General features: G+C 40.6%; 1 protein-coding gene across 1 annotated transcript; it reads right to left on the reverse strand.

Moving 5' to 3' along the window:
* Positions 1–27: 27 nt before the first annotated feature.
* On the reverse strand, positions 28–21,775 carry NUDT6 (nudix hydrolase 6). Its single transcript, XM_072119376.1, has 5 exons — positions 21,344–21,775; positions 18,200–18,403; positions 16,921–16,976; positions 3,815–3,869; positions 28–464 (listed from the first exon to the last, which is right to left on the reverse strand). The coding sequence occupies exons 1-5, from the start codon at positions 21,534–21,536 to the stop codon at positions 76–78; spliced, it is 897 nt and encodes a 298-aa protein (XP_071975477.1). The 5' UTR covers positions 21,537–21,775; the 3' UTR covers positions 28–75.
* Positions 21,776–21,846: the final 71 nt, after the last annotated feature.

The raw sequence follows: 21,846 nt of genomic DNA on the forward strand, positions 1-21,846 counted from the left end.
CAAATGAGGCATTTCTCATTCCTGAGTCTTAGCTGACAAATATATGAGGTCTATTACTGTGAAACTTGCTAGAGGTCATTCCGGAGTTTCATAGGTAGCTGGTAATTCTTTATGGTACAGGGAGTAAAAGAGTCCAGAGTAAACAGCTGGGAAGGTCCGCACTGTAAGGTCAATGTTATGAAACCCCTCCCTGTATCCATAAAATAGCAGTTTGGCAATTCTGCTAGTAATGGGAGTGGTGTTGCTGGTGTAGGCAAGTTCTTTGAGGTCCATCCATTCACACCTCAAACATTCCTGAGAGCAAAAATTGATGTTGTAAGACAGTGGTTTCAGACGACATATAATATACATATCTGACTTTCCAAAGGCACCAGGGTGCTTATGTTGCTGCCTTATGCTCAAGAGGGACTGAAACTCTGACTTAATGCCGGTCTCTTCAAAAACTTCCCGAACGGCAGTAGCTCCTAGGTATAAAAGAAAGAACATTTTAGGATTCTCAATGCATCAGTATTTAAGACAATGAGCTACATATTTTATACAACAGAATTTCTATGAATGTCAGTAAAACAGTTTTTAGAGAAACCTTCCTAAATGTCTCCCTTAAAGACTGATTGTTTCAGTAAACAGTTTTCTATAACGCATTATGGTAAAAAAAAAAATTCCCACCCCATTACTCAACCAAAAAAGCAAAGTTTTTGGTTAGAATTGCTTTAAGAAATCCACAAACTTACAAGCATTGTGAAGGAAAGATGACAAGTCATGCCTTACAACATTCTGTATTCTAAAAGTTAAAAGTGTAGTTTGTGATTTATTTCTACCACAAGTTATTTAATGTATTCTTTTTAGACACCCCAAACTGGGGATAAAGAAGCAACAGAAGTTCAAAATTTTTAGTCTGGTGCAAATTATGCCATCACCAATGTGGGATCCCCATTAGGGTGTTATGGGAGGCAGCCTGGGGACCTTGGCTGTCCAAGTCAGTGACCTGGTTACAGAATCTGCCTGCTGCTGCTATATTGGTGGGCAGATTGCTGATCACAAACTGTTGGGGGGGGGGGGCTCACAGCACAGACACCATGTTATGTAAAATAAAACACATGCAGCTGCTGGTTAGGAGTAACAGAGGTGCGCTCAGGAGCAGCAGAGTCTTTGCTCAAGGAAGGCACTTCCTTGACCAGCAGCTACACGTCTCTGACCCACTTTGACTGACAGAACTCAGTCTATCAGTCACACGTGTCTTGTATTGCGGCGCAAAAAAGATAAAAAAAAAAAATAATCTTCACTTCAAACAACAGATTGCCTGACATTCTAAGTGATCACATGGGGTAGGATCCCTTCTTAGAGCACCCACTTCAGACAGGGAGTATAACTTAAGGCGTTTTGTATACCATGTCACGCACGCAAGGAGAGGTCTATGCAGCACTAAACTGTGATGTCCTCTCCCCTCCTTGTGTTAATATCTGTTTATAATCTCCTTGAGTATGGTGTATGTATGTATGCTTAAACTCTGTGTTAGTATATGCATGTGTAAACTAACTGCATGTATATATATATATATATATATATATATATATATATATATATATATATTTATTTATTATATACATATACATACATATACATGATGTGTGTCAGTGTGTTAGTATATGCAGGTTTGTAGGTTTGTTCTGGTACATGTATAAAGGAAAGCTTCCTTTCTGTCTACTAAGCCCTACACTGTCTTTACCTCAACTTTTACCCCCGACTTACTAAAAACCATGCATGCACAGCCATTTCTGGCTCTTCTTGGCAGTGAGCCGGAAGATTCAGCACATGCGTTGGAATGGGCTGAATAGCCAGCGGAGGAGCGCTGCAGGGACGGGAGACTTCAGAGGTTACAGGGGTGTGGTGTAGCCTTAGCCTCTGAAGTTCATTTGCATTAAAGACTAAACTTCTTTGGTTAGTCAGGAGAAAAAAAAATTAGATAAAAGGCAGTGTAGGGCTTAGTAGACAGAAAAGAAGCTACAATCAGCAATAAAATGTATTCATGATGGTAGGTTTCCTTGAAGTGCATGATATGTATATGTATATGGTAGTATATACATATGTATCCATGTATGTGGCGTATGTGTAAGTATATGTGTGATGTGTGTGTTTGCACGTGTTAGGATGTGCATATGTGAATGTATATAGATTGCCACGTGTGTAAGTATGCATGCATAAATTGCATAAAGTACAAACACACATCGTGCATGTATGTGCCTTTGTTTCGAGAAGTGTGTGTGTATTATAAATATAGCAGCACATGCAAAAAAAAAAAAAAAAAAAAAAATATTTAGCCAGGTGCACAGGCCTAGGACTCGGACTCACCACAAACAGGAAAAAGAATAATTTCAGCACAGCAATTGGAGTGCTGCCATTTTAATTTTCCAATATATTGTATACACATATATATTTCGCGTGTGTTTGTATTTTACACTGTGGTCATGGTTACCAAGTCCATGCCATCAGTGTGCACCCTTCACGCAATAGGCATCAGCAGGACCTAACACTTTTCATGGAGTCTGTCTGGGTTCTGTTGTGGTGTCTATTGTTTTGATAGAAACACTTGTGCCACGGTATGCTTACATTTTGTATGTACAGTGGTTATATTATCACTGAGGGTAATATATTAAGATGCAGTTTGTCATTCTGGTCTTGAAATCCCCCTTCCCTTGTGCGGTGAGTGCCTATTATTACTATTACTTAGTCACATGGTCTGGCTGCCAATGACTCTAGTATGGGGCTTGAGTCAATTGTAGTTTCATGTTAGAAAACTAGTGCAAAAATTAAGAAATCCCGTCCCTGCCCTACGCCACACTAACTTATTTAGAAAATGTGTAGAAAAGATGTAGCAAACTAGTTAAAAATTCTGTAATATCGGGGGCCTGCACTTTTCATGCAGCCATCGGCATACTCAAGCAAAACGGTCTTTAAAAATCCTTATTACAGGCAGTCCCCGGGTTACATACAAGATAGGGTCTGTAGGTTTGTTCCTAAGTTGAATTTGTATGTAAGTCGGAACTGTATATTTTATCATTGTAATTCCAACCAGAACTTTTTTGGTCTCTGTGACAATTGGATTTTAAAAATGTTGGGTTGTCATAAGAATCAGGATTATCAATAAAGCTTCATTACAGACACCTCTGATAACTGTTACAGCTGATCATTGTAGCCCAGGACTAAAGCACAATAAATTACCAATATCCAGAGGTCCGTTTGTAACTTGGGGGTCGTATGTAAGTAGAGTGTTCTTAAGTAGGGGACCGCCTGTATAAATTTTGTCCTGTAAGTGTAATGTGGTACAGTACACCAGACTGGAGCGTGGAAACCATTTGGGTTGTCAGACATGAGAAGGAAAACCTTTAGAGAGCTAACATTATGAGGACCAGGAATAAGAACAACCATGCTGGTAATTAGGAGTGAGAAGATAACCTGGATGGGGGCATTTGACAAGTGGCATCCTGGGGATCAAGAAAGGACCATCCTCAACTAGAAATTGTATTGCTCACCATGATGCTCAAGAAAAATAAAGGATGACCTATGGTATTAAGCACACCTCTCAACTGAAGCCAAATGGAGGTCACCAAATCTTTATACACTAGGTGAAAAAAAAGAAGTTACATGCCCAAAATTCACATAGGGTGAAGGGGGGGGGGGGACAATCGGTTAAAATCTGTACCATAAATCTCACAAACAGATTTTTGACCTGGCACTTGATGCAGATGTTACAGCAGAAAGTCTGCATCAAATACACATTTAAAACCCAAAAAGACCCACAGAAAAGGCTACTTACCGATATCTTCTCCAGGATCAGATAATCCTCCGGGAAATTTCCATGCATTTACAGTCTGAAATGATAAACACCACATGTTATGTTTCAGTTCATCTGTAGTTTATTATTTTAGCTTTTACACATGTCCCCCTCATGCAATCTGTACAACAAAGAGATCCAGACACAGAAGTAAACTGCAGTAAATAGACAGCTACTTTTTTTGTTTAGTCCATGTACAGGGACCTACAGGCACCAGCAGGAAACAGTCCAGATCATATAGCAATTAAACTCCTTCTCCCCATATATCTTTAAGACCAGCTTAAACGGCTTATAACCAACCTTTCAAGTTATGAGCTATCCACAGGAAAGGGGATAAAATGCTCACCCATTATGAGAATGGTGGTCTTGTTCTTACTAATAGGTGGAGCAGAAAGAGTGTGTGTCCTGCCGCTCCATTCACCATCTGCAGCACTCTCATTCTGTCTGTGAGGGTGACAGAGATAATCTGCAATTTCTGACACTTCTATATTATAGAATGTAACAGATATGAGAATGGATAATTTTTATTTATATAGCATCATCATAGGATCCCGTTCTAGTGATCTGGGTGGTGCTCAGTGGTCAGACTCTCCCAAATCAGCTTTTGGATAGGAGATAACTTATGAACCCCTATACCCTTTATAGGGAAATCACTGTTTGAGTAATATGCATGAATAGCCATGGCCTATTATGTGTCGTGACCTTTGAGTATCACTGAAATGAAAGCATGGCATCCTGTGGAATCTCAGCTATCATGCACTGCCAGTAGTTCATGTCAGTGAGCCATAGACTACCTCCAGTGGCATGCTATAGACCAATGATAGCAAACCTTTTAAATGCCGAGTGCCCAAACTACGACCGAAACCCAAGTATTTTTTGCAAAGTGCCGATTCGACAATTTAAACAGTAACTTATTACTCCCTGCTCTGTTACATGTTTAAATTGTATAGGCACCTGAGGACACCAATACAGTAGAAATAAGAGAAATAAGGAGAAGTAGTTTCGGATTATCATTGTAGCTTCCTTCTAGGGCTCTGGGCTGCCGGGGACTGCAGGAGGCCCTGAGTCCTGTCTGGCGAACTCTGCGTTGGGGTGATGGCGCAGGTGCCACTTCTGTCACCCGTGCCATAGGTTCGCCATCACTGCTATAGACTGTAATAAAAGAGTAAAGGCCTGTAAAGAGAACTGTAATGTGTACCTTATGGCCATTTTCATTGTATAAGAAGGCCAAGTACTAGAAAGACATTGAGCAATATTAACTATTCCATTCAAAGTATAACTAATAAGCCAGTCTTTTTTTCAGTGTACTGCAGTATTCTCATGAACAGAGTTGTAAATAGTAAAGCCATAGTAAACACATGGTTATTTATATAGCTGTATATGATTATTATAAGACTACCACACTACTATTGGATTGGATATTAAAACAATGTGGCGGTGGTCATTATACAGTACAGTAGTGGTATACAAACAAGATTATATATGTGAAATTAAAGGTAGAATATATACATCCAATATTATCTCTATAGAGTTGAGGTCTTGCCTGGTGTAGAATTGCAGTATAACCTGCGCCTGAATGGGCACAAGCTATAGCTAGTGCACAGGGCATTCACTCCACTCCCTATTCCCCCTTACAGCAGGGAGGTACCGTAAGTGAGAAAGGAAATAAATTCCTTGTACACATTCTGGAATTGCCATTAAAGTGATTATTTCAAGGCTTGTAGGTCAGAAAACTACCTTATATACTCGAGTATAAGCCTAGTTTTTCAGCACAAAATTTGTGCTCAAAAACCCTAAATCGGCTTATACTCGAGTCAACTAAAAAAAATAAAGACAAAACTCACCTTTCAGACGTCACCCGTAGGTCCTCTTCTGTCTGAGACAGTCTGAGACAGAAGAGGACCTATGGGGGACGTCGGAAAGATGAGTACAGTGTTATTTTTTTTCCTACTACAGGGGCTGGGCAGGCTGTATGCTACAGGGGCTGGCAGACTATATACTGGGAGGCTGTAACCAATGCATTTTCCACCCTCGGCTTATACTCGAGTCAATAGGTTTTCCCAGTTTTTTGTGTTGAAATTAGGGGTCTCGGCTTATACTCGGGTCGGCTTATACTCGAGTATATACGGTAAATCCCCAAAATAGACTACAGAGGTAAAAGCTGCTGGCAACTGAAGACTGCAATCTGTATACTGTCTGGAATCAGTGTATAAATAGTGGACCACTGATTTATTGTAAGGCTGGCGATACACAGATATTGGTCAGCTGAACAGTTAATCCCTGATACACATACATTCTTGGCTCAGGCAGGTCTACATTTGTTATCTATGGGTATTCGCATTTCATCCCTTAAGTTTGTAAGGAAAAGGCATGTGGTAATTTTATGTTACTGTATATGTTAGATGATCTTTTATCATTCTGTAAACATTAGCCCACCTAAAAAGGGACCGGTCACCAGACATTAAAAAAAAACCTGTCCACTGTAAAGCAGATTAGCACCTTGGCAATAATTTTGTTGCTGGAATCAGCCAGTATACTAACTTTGAAGGGATATCCAAATTAATGCTATAAAAAGTCATAAAGGTTAAAAACTCAGTGCCGAGATGAAGCTATCATGGCCCAGTTTGCCCTGTATGCTTCAGAACAGCAAGAAATATATGTCAATGTACATGGAGACATCAAAGGAGTGTTATTGACTTCAGCATTTGATCTCTCAGTCTTTGTGACTTAAAACTATAAAACTAAATTTTAGAAGATTTTTTGTATGAAACCACCACACTGCACATATAAGCAACACAACTGGTAAGACACTAATTTTCTTTATATGAAAACATGTAACATTTGATTTTAGTTATGGGTGGTCATCTTGTATGTATACACACACACACACACACACCACAAGTCTGATAGCTACTCAATAGACAATTAAATATAATTTAATTCATATATGTTCATATGCATCAACAATGCAAAAATACAAAGCTCGGTTAATGGATTTACCAATGGAATCTAATCTCTGATCAGCAAAAAGTAAAAATTGGGATGGTAAAATCTAGTATGCCTCCTCCTTGCCATCAGGAGAGTCAAGGACAACCTCCAGTCCCCATTATATTGCATAAAATCAGATATGTAAAAGATATTTACAGAACGATGCTGCTAGTTGTAAACTTTTAAGGTTTATTAGTGAATTACGTTTTTTTTCATAGAAACAAAATATTGTACTTTATCCACTGATTGAGGTTGAAAAAGCTGTAAGATTTTCTAGGACTGGACTAACAGAAGAGAATAATACATCCTATGTTAATCATACTGTTAAATAAGTAAGATATATTCTGTTTAAAAGGATCAAATGATAGGAATAAGCAAGGTTTGTGTACTACCAAATGACCTGGGAGTGAGAAGCAGTCTATATGCCGGGGATGCGCTGTGTTTCCATGTACCTCTAGCCATTTGTGTCATATGAATGCTTGTAGACAAGTTCAGCTGTTCAGCTCAAAGCTTGTAACTAGCACCGGCTTTTAGCAGAGGAAGGGTCCTGTCATTCCATATGCCAGCTGGAAATATTAACAAAGATATTTTTTCTGTACATTCAGGTAGAGAACCTTTATATTATGGTAACCATTCAAACGCTGCTATGGGAAGGAATATTCGTCACTTTTACTAGCTTTTATTTAATCAAATATATTTAACGCAAGAGACTGTTTTGATCTATATGTAAAGACAAAAGTTGATTTCTAGTGTTGTTCTTTGTGCACCGATTTCAGTCATGTCACTTTTTAAACTATTAAAATATATCTATTTAATGCAATAAACTACGGTATATTGTATGCGTTTTTCCTACAGCACAAATCAATAATTATACTTTCATAGCCTATAGTGATAAATACAATCAGTTCTGATTGGTCAAAATGTCTTAGTAGTTGTCCTCCAGTTATCCATTAAAGCTGCCCTATACAAGTACATAAGCAGCTTTGCTGTGCATGTATTTTGGAAAGGGAGATGGAAGTTGTTGCCAGATCTATAAAATCAAAAGAGATCAGCTCTCTGAGGAAATCCCTCTAGATACCAGAATTATGGCTGGTACTGCCAGAATCTTGGGGTTGGCAATCATCTAAAGCGTTTGTGGTAAAAGTATTTACTAGTAGCCATGGACTGATAGATCAATGTAATGTCACAATACATAGGATTTTCCTGCATTAGTGACTGCTGAGGCCACGGACACCCAGGACATGACACCACTCTATGTGAACAGGGAGTTTTTGCAGGATTAAGAACCTTCAAAAACCTATTGCTTGCATTTGGGTGTCCATCATTTCTCTGTAGTTTTTTATTAAATCTAAGAGAAACTCATCTGCCTTCAAGCTCCAGTTCCAATTCTTGCCTGACTCAACGAACAAGTGAATGATCGACATTAAAATGGTCAACAAAAAGAAATGACAAGTCATGACGCTACCTATTTTGGGGGAGAACTGGTATATGCTCTAGGCGGTTTGGCAACCTCTTATAGGTTATATACATTTAATTAGGGGATAATTAGGGGATATACAGTGGCCAAGGGTATGCAGTAAGCAATAAAAGCAACATATTCTAGTTTGTTATATAGAACTAGAAAGCGGTTTAATTTCTAACAATACAAAGTACAGGATGATAGTTTTCAATCTTATTGTGACTTCAATTTAGTTTCCAAGACAAAAGTTCTTTTTATTGTCTGCCAAGTATATTTCTCATCAGGAATAATGGCCAAAGTGAGGGCAGGGGCCCCATTAGAGGATTGTATTTAGTACACATTACACAAAGAATATGCTATTTTCTGCAGGCATCTCTGATCCACTGCAGTCTTCATTGTATTCTGTTAATGATGTACAAGGTTTTATGTGAAAAAGATGGTGTTTATTAGTTACATTTGTTCATGAGTTGTTAAACATAATAGTAGAAGTTAGATCCTTTATAGGCTAAAAGACATAATTATTTACCAAACTGGATAAAAGATGCAACATCCATAGGGCAATAGAGAAGAAACTATTAAAAAAAAAAAAAAATAGGTAAACATTCATTCAAACTCACCAACTTTTATTGTAACCAAAATCTGTAGTGACTGGGAATTTGTTACTATGCTTTATCCCCACACATAATGTGATAGCTAGAAATATTCAAACATCTTTCCATCTGTCATAAATAAACTTGAAAGCCAAATCCCCCACAAAAAATAAAAACCTTTAAATCGAAATAAAATTATTTCTACAACTTCTCTACAAACATACTGTATAGTACAGTGGTCCCCAACCTTTTTGTAACTAGGGACCGGCTGTACACAAAAACTTTGTCCAGATAGCTGTGTGCGTCCCCTATGGTCCCTGGGAAGAAGAAAAAAATAAAAAAATAAAAACATTTTAAGCACTCCACCCGAATGCCATGGTTAATCCCAACTCATTGTGTAGCGACATAGTTTAACACTCCCACAAAGTAAAATGTTTGGCTGCAGCCGCTCTTACAATTGCCCTGTTTAATAAAGCCCCTTCCTGTTGCCCTCCTTATACTGCCATCTTTCCCCACTTTTTGAATCTCCAGCCACCATACTTGTGTGCTGTGAAAATGAAATTCGATACCCACCCAAGTCCTCTTATCTGACGCCACGGTCCATTGCTATGAAGAAAGCAGGCATGATGTGATCACACCATCGTGCCTTCTGGCTTCAAAATGAGGGGATGGGATGGAATGGAAAGCGAGAATTAGACTCACCGGTAATTCGTTTTCCATCTAGTCCATCATGACGGCCCACCTGGAGGATTACCCCTTGACCTCTGCAGGGACAGGAAGAAGAGAGGTTAAATGTCCCTCCCCCTGCATCCCTCTCTGGTGTTCTACCAAATAATTACACCAAGAAAGGATGCAAGAGGTTTATTAGCATGTTACTGCACATACAACAAAACCACATAGTAACATTTGTAAGGGTTGGGAAAAAATTCCAGGCCGTCATGGTGGACTAGATGGAAAACGAATTACCGGTGAGTCTAATTCTCGCTTTCCATGACGTCCCACCTGGAGATGTACCAGATAACTTAGGGAATTTTTTTAGGGAGGGACTACTGTTTGTAGAACTTTTCTACCAAATGATAAGTCCTTGGCAGAATGTAAGTCCAGTCTGTAGTGTTTTGCAAAGGTTATGGAACTGGACTAGGTTGCGGCTTTACAGATTTGGTCCAGAGATGCTCCTGCTCGCTCTGCCCAGGAAGTGGCTACTGCCCTGGTAGAGTGGGCTTTAAGATTTGTAGGAGCTTCTAGGCTCTGGATAGTATAACAGTCCCAGATAGTCTGTCTAATCCAGCAGGCGATGGTGATCTTCAACGCTTTTCTCCCCCTGTTCTTGCCCTGGAACTGAAGAAACAAGTTTGAGTCTTTCCGCCAGTTGTTATTTCAAGATAGGTGTGAGAAGAATAGTGCTACACTAAAGTATGCCATTTAGCTTCTCCTGAAGATTTTGGGTTTTGGCAAAAGGAGGGGAGGATAATTTCCTGGTTACGGTGAAAGTCTGTTGTTACTTTGGGCAGGAAATTTGGATCAAGCATTAAAGATATTCTATCATCCATAATTTTCAGGTAGGGTTCGTTTACGGAGAGTGCTTGAATTTCCCCCAGCCTTCTAGCTGTTATAGCAACGAGAAAGGCGGTTTTAAAGGTGATATTTTTTATACTTGCGTCCTCTAGAGGCTCGAAGGGACCTTGTATAAGGCCATTCAGGACTATTGATAAGTCCCAGGGGGGAGTCCTGATGGGACATTTAGGACTAAGTCTAGTGGATGCTCTAAGAAATCGTCTTACCCACCTATGGTCAGCCAGAGAGATGTCAAAGAAGACGCTGAGGGCTGAGACTTGAACCTTTAGCGTGCTGGTCTTTAGGCCTTTGGACAACCCTGCTTGAAGAAACTCCAATATCTGCTGTATGTTAGGAGAATACAGATTAGGGATTTCAGGATGGCAAAAGGATACAAATCTTTTCCAGATTTTGTGGTAGATCGCTGAAGTAACTGGCTTTCTACTTGCCTGCAATGTTGCAATGACTTCTTCTGAGAGACCTTTAGCTTTCAGCATTTGTTTCTCAGGATCCAGGCTGATAGATGGAATGATTCTGGATTGGGATGATGAACCGACCCCTGATATAGGAGATCCTTCCTTTGAGGGAGAATAACTTGTTCTTCCAATGCCATATTCTTTAGTGCTGGGAACCAGCTTCTTTTTGGCCAGAATGGTACTAACAACATAATCTTGAGGTCTTCTGGTCTTATTTTTTTGCACAGTCCTTGAAACCAGTGGAAGTGGAGGGAAGGCATAGGCTAGCTTTGCATGCCAACTGTGGCAGAAGGCATCTAGAAGGTAGTCTGGAGTGCTCTTCTGCAAGGAGAAGTAGTGGTCTGCTTTCTTGTTTTCTCTGGTGGCAAATAGGTTTATTTGTGGTATTCCCCATTTCTGAGTTAAATGGGAGAATACCTCCTTGTTTAGGCACCACTCGTGGGGATCTAGAGTGTACCTGCTCAGGAAATCTGTTTCTTTGTTTTCTGATCCCTTCAGATGGATTGCCGTCAGAGAGGACATTTCCTTCTGCCCAAAGAAAGATCCTTTTTGATATTTTTAGGAGAGATGTGAACTGTGTGCCCCCTTGGCGTTTGAGGTAGGCGACTGTGGTCGTGTTGTCTGATAGTATTTTAAGGTTTTGGCCTTGTAATTGTTCTGAGCAGACCGTCAGGGTATGCCAAACCGCCTTCAATTCTTTGTAGTTTGAGGATCTGTTTATTTCTGACTGAGACCATTGACTATGAACCAGTTTTCCTGGAAGTTTTGCTCCCCAACCTATCTTGCTTGCGTCCGTCAAGATAGAGGTTATTAGCCAATTGCTACATTTTAAGCCCCTGGTAAGATTTTCTACTGTATTCCACCAGTTTAGAGAATTTTTTACCCATAGGGGAATGTTGGTTTTCCTCTCCAGATGGTTTAATTTCTTGTCCCAAGATGAAAGAATCCAATTCTGAAGGTCTCTTGTATGGTTTTTAGCCCAGGGGACGCCGGCTATACAAGACGTGAGAGGGCCCAGGAGTTTCATGGCCTCTCTGATTGAACACTTCTGTCTGCTTTGGAACATCGATACCTGTAAAACAAGATTTTACAGAAAAATTCCTAGAAATTTTAACTTGGTGCTTGGTTGAAGATTTGATTTTTCGAAATTTATTATCCAACCTAAGTGTTCTAGGACTGCTATTGTCGTGTCTCTCTGGGATAATAGAACTTCCTCTGAGCTGGAGATTAGAAGGAGATTGTCTAAATAAGGGATCAGTAGTATGTTCCTTTGTCTTAAAACTGCTACCACCTCTGCCATAATTTTTGTAAACAGTCTGGGAGCTGAGGAGATCCCGAATGGTAGAGCTCTGAATTGAAAGTGTCTTACCTGGTTTTCTGGGGACAAGATCGCGAATCTCAGGTATCTTTGAGAGAAGGGGTGGATTGGGACGCGGTAATAAGAGTCTTTCAAGTCTATGGTGCATAGAGCTGCCCCTTTAGGGATTCCATCTTGAATCTCCTGTATTTAGATTTTTTAAGTTTATAATCATTCTGTAGGCTCCATTCGGTTTCTGAACTAAGAAGAGGGGAGAGTAGAACCCTTTCTTCTGTTGATGAGGAGGTACAGGAGATATTACGTTCTTGAGTAACAGAGACTGGACTTCTTCCCACATGAGAAGAAGCATCTGCTGAGATGATGTTCTTGTTGTCACAAATGTTTGAGGAGGTGGAGTGTTCAACTCGATCTTGTAGCCCTTCCGTATGACTTGTAGAATCCATGTATTTCTTATACTTTGTTCCCACTGAGCGGGGAAAAGAGCTAGTCTTCCCCCCACCCTGGCGTCATTGTTTTCAGGCAGGGTTGGGTACTCTGGAAGGAACTGTAACCTCTACCTCTACCCCCTTTTGTGTAGCTCCATCTGCTTTGTTTACCTTTCCCGCGGTAGGATGGAATTTTGTCACGGGAATCGCAAAAGGAATGTCTCTTCTGTCTGGGTTCTGGAAAGCCTTTTTTCCTATCTGCAGCTTTCTCCAGGATCGTGTCCAATTCTGGACCAAATAGGAACTCGCCAGCAAAAGGTATGCCGCATAAATTTGATTTCGATCTAAAGTCTCCTGACCACTGCTTGAGCCAGAGGGTCCTACGGGCGACATTAGAGAGTGCTCCTTCTTTGGCGGAGAATCTGACGCATTCCCCTGATGCGTCTGCAATAAAAGTGGTTGCTAGTTTCAGGAGAGGGAGAGACTCGATGAGTTTTTCTCGAGGTTCCGCTGATAATCTGGTTCTCCAACCCGTTTAGCCAGCAGGTCATTGTTCTGGCGACGGACGTGGTTGCGACATTTGCCTTTAGGTTTAGCATTGCCGATTCCCAGGTTTTCTTTAAGACACTCTCAGATTTGCGATCCATGGGGTCTTTAAGTTGAGTCGCATCCTCAAAAGGGAGGTCAGTCTTTTTTACCACTTTCATAACCTGGATGTCCACTTTCGGAATTGAATTCCAATTTTTTGATTTTCCCTCGTCAAACAAGTCTATTCCTGAAGTCTTTGGCTACTGATAGCTGTTTTTCTGGATCTTTCCACTCTTCCCGGATAAGGTCTTCCAGTACGTTATTGACTGGAAACACCCTTTTCTTTTTTGCTCTTAAACAACCGAAAAGCTTGTCCTGTACAGACTTTGTTTCCACCGGTTCTTCAATATTCAGTGTTTCTCGGACCGCCCTTAGTAAGGTGTCCAGGTTCTCCATAGGGAAGAGGAATCTAGAGTCGTTTTTTTGCTCCTGGCTGTCTAGCTGCTCCTCCTCACCACCTTGGTAGGAACAGGAAGCCCTTTCAGATCTGAATCCATTTCCTCCGGATTGGGTTCAGAGGGTTTGAACCTTTTTGGAGGAATTCCTTCAGAAAGGAGGGATGCAACTGTGCTTTTTACTTCTGACTTAAACATAGATCTCATCTCATCCATGAAGATCCACACAATCTTTGCACAACGGTTTTTGGTAGGATTCTGGAAGTTTGTTAAAGCACATGTTGCATCTACGGGATGGAAGAGTCTTAGTTTTTGACTTATCTTCCTTCCTTTCCTCTTTTTTATCCTCTTTCTTCTCTTTTTCCTTTTTCTCCTAGGTGTGAGAAGAAAACACGAGGATGTACAGGGGATTTATATATATATATATATATATATATATATATATATATATACACAGGCCCCCCCCCTCCACAATTCCACCCTTCAGACCCCCTTAACTTACAGATATCTGAGGAAGGGGGACTGGGTCCATACTGCCTGCGGACAAGGGAGGAGGTAGAGGTGTAAGTGGAGCGGTGACAAGTGCCAAAAAACGCCAGCCATGGGATGCATTTTACAAACCTGCGTCTGTGACACACTTAGGTAAGAAGCCTGCGGACGTCTTGATAGCAAGAGAGGTCTCTAGCAGACTCTCCGCTTTTTTAAACTCACCGCTCCTGACTCCCGAACGCCAATGACTTGAAGGCCGGCGTCACTTCCGGTGCGACGCGCGGACCGGAAGTCGTCATCGGGCCCTGTGGAACCAATACCGGAAGTCGTCATCGGGCCTTGTGGAACGCAGCAGCGTTTCACTGTCGGGAGCCGGAACATATGGTGCTGCCGTAGATCACCGAGGGACCGCAGGATTTGCACCTAATACCCCTCCACGATGTCAGCCAGGAAAGAAACCGATCAAGGCCCGGAGAGGATCTTAGTACCAGATACCGCGCCTCCAAGGCGTCCCCCTCCACTCCCACCCCCCTAAGGAGATGAGAAGGAGAGAGACCCTCTCTTCCCCCTGACCTGTGTAGGGACAGGAAGAACACTGGAGAGGGATGCAGGGGGAGGGACATTTAACCTCTCTTCTTCCTGTCCCAGCAGAGGTCAAGGGGTAATCTTCCAGGTGGGCCGTCATGGAAATCCACTGCTTTGTTATTTTAGCTGTGTGCTTAGGGTCATGGTCTTTTTGGAAGGTGAACCTTCAGCCCAGAGCAATTTCACCTAGGATATTTCAGTACAAGCAGCCCCCTACTTAAGCACATCCGACTTACAGACAAACCCTAGTTACATACGGACCTCTGGATGTTGGTAATTTACTGTACTTTAGAGAGGCCTGGTTTCCTGAGTAGAGGCTTCTGTCGGTACACTGGTGCAGGACTGCTGCGATAGTTGACTTTGTGGAACTACGGCATCTCTGGAACACAGCCACAGTGATCTCAGGGTTCTTTTTTACCTCTTCCACCAAAGCTCTCCCATGATTGCTTAGTTTAGCTGGACGGCCAGGTCCCGGAAGGATTTGTGGTCATCAAAAATCATCTTCCTTTTTAAAATTATGGAGGCCACTGTGCTGCAGATCAGTGCCTTTCCAGAATTCTGTCTCTGAGCTCCTTGAGCAGTTCCTTAGACCTTATGATTGTCATGTGCTCTGACATGCACTGTGAGGTGTTATATAGACAGGTGTGTGCCTTTCCTAATCAAGTTCAATCAATTTCATTAAACACAGCTGGACATCCGACAAAGGAGTAGAACCATCTCAAGTAGGTTCAGAAGGAAATGGACAGTAAGTGAGTTGAATATGAGTGTCATAGCAAAAGGGTCTGAATACTTATGACCATGTGATATTTCAGTTTTTCTTCTTTAATAAATAAGCAAAAAAAAAAAAAAAAATAAAAATCTACATTTCTGTTTTTTTTCTGTCCAGATAGGGGGCAGAAAAAAGAAGAACATTTTTTGATCTTACCACTGGCTGCAATTAAACAAATAGGGAAAAATTTAAAAAAGAGGTCTGAATATTTTCCATACCCACTGTATGTGCTAAAGCAAATTTAATAATCCTAAACCTTGTAACCTCAACTTTATGGGCGAGTGTCATTTCTTTAGTATAGCCATGTTCTAAAGAATTTGCAATCATCCTAAGCCTCTTTTCCCCAACTTTATGGATCAAAAAGATTTATGGAGGAAAATTAAAACATAAAAAAGGCATAACAATGCCTTGACAAAAAAGAAAAAAAATGCAACAGCAGGAGTATAAGCTATTGATTAACATATCCTGCAAAATAATTGAGTATAGAAATTGAGAAATCAAAGCAAATAGCCAGGCTACGCTACCTTTATGGATGATGTGCTAAACCAGTGGTATTCAACCTTTTGTATCCATGGACCATGTGCATGCAAACATTTTGGTATGCTAATCCCTAAAGTCCGCAGTATGGATAACAATAGAAGATAACTTCACTATAGAAAGTGGCATAATTATATACACTACTGACAATAAGAGAGCTCACAGCTTATCTGCACCTCCAATCTGCCCACAGAATGCCTAGAAAAATCCTCATCTTGGCTCCAAGCGATTACTTTTTATGGTCATGAGGCCGCTGTAAAGTCACTATATGATGGTGAGAGCTCAGGAAAGATCGCAGTCTCCATAATCATAGTTGGAAAATAGAAAAACAAAAGGATAAAAGAAAAGTTATACCGTATATACTCTAGTATAAGCAGAGTTTTTCAGCACAATTTTTGTGCTGAAAATTCCCCACTAGCCTTATACTCGGGTATATAAAAGATATAAACTGATTATTCACCATTCCAACACCCCGGGCAGCTCCTCTTCTATCTTTATGTATGTGGGCGCAGGCTCCAGGTCTGCAACAGCTCAGTGCGCACGGTCTGCGGACTGTGCCCACGGAGCTATTGACGGACCTGGAGCCCACCCACATGAAGATAGGAGAGGAGCTGCATTGGGCGTCGTAATGGTGAGGACTCTTTTTTTATACTCAAGTCAACAGGTTTTCCCATATTTACCATCTTAAAGGAAACCTACAACCATGGACCAACCTATTAAGGACCCTAGGACGTCCTACTTACAGGATAGCCAAGCAGGACGTAGCCACAGGCAAAGCTAGAACGCAACAGAAGTAATGGGGAAACTGGCTTCTGAATACATTAAAAAATAGGCAGAATGGTTAATAGCTGTATATTACAGAAATGACAGAACTGATTTATGTTAGTGCCACAACCCCTTTAATTACGTACATACCTTATTTCTGTCCTGTACAACTAACACTTTCCCAGAGACTTCATCCAAAACAGCACCTGGAAAGGATTCATTTATTACAACACTGCAAGCAACAAACACAACATATAAGCTCGTATTTAGGCTTGGGCTTCATTCACACTTAACATATGAATTGCTTTGAAACACATTTCTAAGACTTCGGGGAGAAGCTTGGCCCAATAGCATATGCATTTGCACCAAAACATTTGTATTCTAGAACAAGGACTATGGGGGGGGGGGGCACCTACGACACGGAGAGCACAGGTTAGTGTGAATGTAGACTAAATGTGATTGATTCTGAGAATGAGGCTCCAAACACAGATCTCAACAAAGGCATATTTTATGAGAACTAAATATAATACTGTAATCAGAGACAGAACATGTAGTAACATGCCGATCAATGATTTTAATTTGATTTTTTTTTTCCATTGATTTGCTGCCCTCTGCTGCCCAATAAAAAAAGTTTACAATTTTATAAGGCTTCATTCACAAGGCTTACTTTGAGAAATTTCACTGAAGGTTTAAAAATCCGCACAAAACTTCTGCAACAATTCTGGCTTGTCTGAATTAAGCTTTAACCCTTTATTGACGCTTGATTTTAGCTTAATGACTAGACTATTTTTAGAATCTGAAGTGTCAATATAATTAGTTATAACTTTGGGATGCAAAATATTCAGGTGATTTTGTGACACATTGTACTATACTTCATGTTAGTTGTAAAATTTAAGTGCCAAGTTTTGCATTTCATTGTGAAAAAAAAAAAAAAAGTGAAAGTGTGAAACGTTCCCCTTTCCAGGCACATAGACTACCAAAAAATCTTGTTAACTAGTATTTCTGGGATGTCTGCTTTATGAAGACATGTATTTTTTGTGTCCTATCATTTTTGTAGCATTTTATAAGGCTTAGAACTTTTAATTTTCATGAAAAATTCAGCTTTCAAGTGACTTATTATTTGTGGGATGAGATACAATGTATAGATTTAAGAGGGTTACCACTTTTTTTCCCGCTCACTATTACGTAAAAACACTCTTTCTTTTCTACGACTACGGTGATGCCTCATTTATATAGTTTTTATTATCGCTGCTCGATTTTACTGAGCAAAACCAATATTGGAGAAGATAGTTCCCCCCCCCCCCCAACAACCTCTAGGCATACATTCTGTATTTTTATGTTGACAGATATGGTTGAGGGCTTATAAAAAAAAAATTATTAAACTGTGGTAACTTCATACAGAATTCAAACAGTAAAGTAGACAACAAACCTGCAACTCCTACTTGATGTGTGGCGTACCCTGGCAGCCTGTTAGGACCATCCTTTAACCAGAGGGTGAGGGTGGAGGTGTCATTTTCAGCATGATGGAAAGTAAATCCCTCTGAGGCTGCACAGGTTATCAGTCCGCTCAACATAATGGGAACATGCATCCACACCGCAATCCTGCCTTCTTCACTCCATCTTTTAATTGCATCTAAAGGGAAAAAGCAATCCACTGGGTTACCATTAGTCTGTTGGACAAATACATTTAGGGACACACTTTCCTCCAATGTTATCAGATCCCACATAAATATGGTTGAGAATGTTTGTTCTTCAGCCACTTCTAAGTGTATATTATTAGTACTTCATCAAAATTCCATATCTGTAAGGCCAGCTGCACACAAAAGCGTTCATAGTATCATAGTGAAACACAGCACAGGGAATTCTGCATGCCGATGGCACAGCAGCACCGAGACCAACGGTTCAGTGCTGCTTCAATCCTATAACAATGAAGCTGTAACAATGTTGATACCATTATCCTGCAGGGACATCTTGTTACATATCATTATGGTTTAAGGACTCCAATCTACAGCACTGTGCTCAGTCCCTAGGATCTGAGCAGCACGCAGGTTGTTTCTATGGAGCAAGCACCTTCGTGTGCAGGTAAGCAAACAGCCACCTTGTAATACAGATTAAAAAATATATATATTCTGAGCCAACTCTGTTCATTTGTATATGTGTTTTTTTTTTTTTAAAGAAGTTAGTTTTGTGTTCAGTGAAATAAGTTGTAACAGCAAAAATCCCAGCCCTGCATAGAAAAATGGAGAATGCAATACTACAGAAAGCTCCAAGGATTAAAGAATATATATATTAAATTAGTTTTACATAGTTATATGATAAAGAACAGCAGCACAGTCCTTTGTTTTAACAAAAAGCGATGGGTGCTAATCTGCACTCTCACCCAAAATAGCCTTTGTCAAGCTGGGAATACAGCTGAAATGTTGCAGAAGGTGAAATAAGCACCATTGTTTCACAATATTGGAGTGCTGCAGTTTTTTTTTGGATAGATATATAAATAAAATCCTCTGGCCCGGTTCACAGCTGCAGTACAACTTCCATGAGGTAAGGCCAATTTCAAACTTCACCAAAAGGGCTTTCCATTATATTTATCCACAAAAAAGAATGCGTACATATAAAAGATATGTAACAGAAGATGAATGTGCAGCAAGTCAATGGGAATGGATGGTAAACAGAAGGTCTTCAGTTTACCATCGGTCCGAGTTGTCCAGTATTCTATACCAAGGAATAGACTAACAGACACCAGTAGCGTTGGCGTGAACATAGGTCAACATTATCCAAATGACAATGTGTGATGTCATAACATGATGTACTCAATGGAGACAGGATCGGAAAAAACTTCATGCATTAATATTTTTACTTTCAAATATGGAGGATTTGCATTGGAACACCTTAGACAGCGTTCACACGTTGCGTTTAAATAGCATTCTGAATGCAGTTCAAGTGCATCGTGGAGGAGTAACTCCTGAACGCAGAAGCTTCTACACTTTAACACTTGAGTTTACAAATTTGTAACCCGTGTGTTTCCTTGTTCACCTGCAAATCACATCTTGCTACTTCCTAAACGCAAGCTTTTGTGTCTTAAAGGGAACCAGTCAGAGCGATTTGGGACACTAAACCACCCACCTTATGGAACAGTGGTTTGGTGTCCCAAATTGCTCCCAGTTTGATTTTTAGGCTTTCAGGAAAAAAAGAAGCCTAATAGCCTAATAGTTACCTCGTCCCTCATTCCTTGTGCTTGGAATAAATCAACTTGTTTCATTCACCATATGGAGTGCTGCTTAACCACTTAAGGATGTGTCCTTTTTTCACTCATTATTCTCTGCCCACATTCAAAATGTTTAATTTTTCTCATGTATAGTGCGGTGTGAGGGATTATTTGCGTAATAAATTTTACTTCTCAGTGACATATTATTCCATGTCGTGCACAGGAAAGCTGGAAAAAAAATCCAAATGTAGTGGAATTGGTGAAAAAACGCATTTGGGTCACTTTCTTGTGGACTCAGTTTTTAACACTTTCCCTGTGTGCTCTAAATGATACATCTACTTTATTTATGGTTCAGTACGATCACGGTGATACCAAATTTATATAGGTTTTATTAAGTTTTACTACATTTTCACAAATTAAAACAATGTGAACAAAAAACAAAATTGTTTCTCCATCTTCTGACGCGAATAATTTTACATATTTCAGTGTATGGAGAGCGCACATGAGCGTTAAGGAGTTAATTTCTTTGAATCTATTTACATGGAGGATCACTGCTTTGAACTTTTTTTTTAGAGAGACAGATAAATAGTAGAGAGGAAGAAGATCAATTGATAATAATATAATAAATAGAAGATATATAAAACTGATGGGAAAAATACAAATTATAGGAGATCAATAACTAGACAGATGAAAAGCATCTTTACCAAGGCATTCGACCAAGGGGTATTAAAAGAGCAATACATCCTTTGCCCACAAATGCCCGCATGCAGGGGGCCCTGGGCAAATGCCCAGTTTGCCACCCCTACCTAAAATACAGTTGCAGAAGACCTGTAGTTGGTATAGGGTTCCAAATCAACCTTAGATGTCTTTAAAGAGTTGTAGATGGGATTAACTTTACCCTAATGCAATTCTATCACAACGTGTGAACAGCACCTGCATATAACTTTTGATCAAAACACTTCCATTAATTCATTAAGTAGTAACACACGTTTTGCCTTATTGAGCGCAAGTGTTTGATTCAAATGGTTGGAGTTTCACTTGATACACTTGGAATGCTAGCACATGGTTTGAACACGTCCTTACTGAAAGGGCACGTTCACATGATGCATTGCGTTTTTTGATGCATTTTGGACGCATCCCAAAGGCTTCAGCCTTGATCACATACGGAGGTTACATTGCACTACCCTCAGCATGTGATCAAGGCTGAAGCCTTTGGAATGCATCAAAAACGCATAAAAACCGTGACCCAACGTATCGTGTGAAAGCGCCTAAACTGTTTAGAGACTCCGCAGCACAGCGGACTTCACACAGATAGGAGAATCTCTAAAGTACCAGAGTATACCACAGTGACCTGTGCTTGCTACCTGCCTTGTAACCAGCTCCTGAAGGCAGCCTCGTCTCTCTGGTGTCCTGGCTGCAGCCGTACACTCACTCCCCCAAACCTGTCCACCTTTCCCACCGGCCAAGAGTCCACCATAGTGTCCGACATGACAGTACGACTCCAGCCCCTCCTGCAATGGGTGCGAGCACCCAAAACCCGGCGAGCTGCCAGCCACAACATCTCCACATAAACTCCTCCAAGTTATCAGCTGTTACTCTTCGGGCAGGCCGCCATGTTAGTTACTGGCACGCGTCCTGTGACTTTAGCGCCTGAGTGAACGAGCCCTCGCCATACAGTCAGTGTAAAGTTACTTTATAGCCCACACACTGTGCAGGAAGCAGAACGAGCCCCGTCTTCCACACTAAAAGTGTGTATATACTGCCTACAGCAATCCACGCCATAGTGTAACATGGCGGCAGCGGTTTCGCAAACGTCATCCGCGCAAAGCCAATTGTTTTGCAGGGAATTAGAAAATGACGTAGTATCGTAA

The sequence above is a fragment of the Engystomops pustulosus genome, chromosome 1, assembly GCF_040894005.1.
Source record: "Engystomops pustulosus chromosome 1, aEngPut4.maternal, whole genome shotgun sequence".
NCBI classification, from domain to species: domain Eukaryota; kingdom Metazoa; phylum Chordata; class Amphibia; order Anura; family Leptodactylidae; genus Engystomops; species Engystomops pustulosus.

Excerpts from the sequence above, each read along its gene's own strand:
- NUDT6 (XM_072119376.1), bottom strand. The coding sequence starts at position 21,536 with ATGTTGTGGCTGGCAGCTCGCCGGGTTTTGGGTGCTCGCACCCATTGC. Across the intron at positions 18,404-21,343 it reads CTTCAGGAGCTGGTTACAAG|ATGCAATTAAAAGATGGAGT; the intron begins GCAGGTAGCAAG and ends TTTTCCCTTTAG. Across the intron at positions 3,870-16,920 it reads TTGTACAGGACAGAAATAAG|ACTGTAAATGCATGGAAATT; the intron begins GTATGTACGTAA and ends TTATCATTTCAG.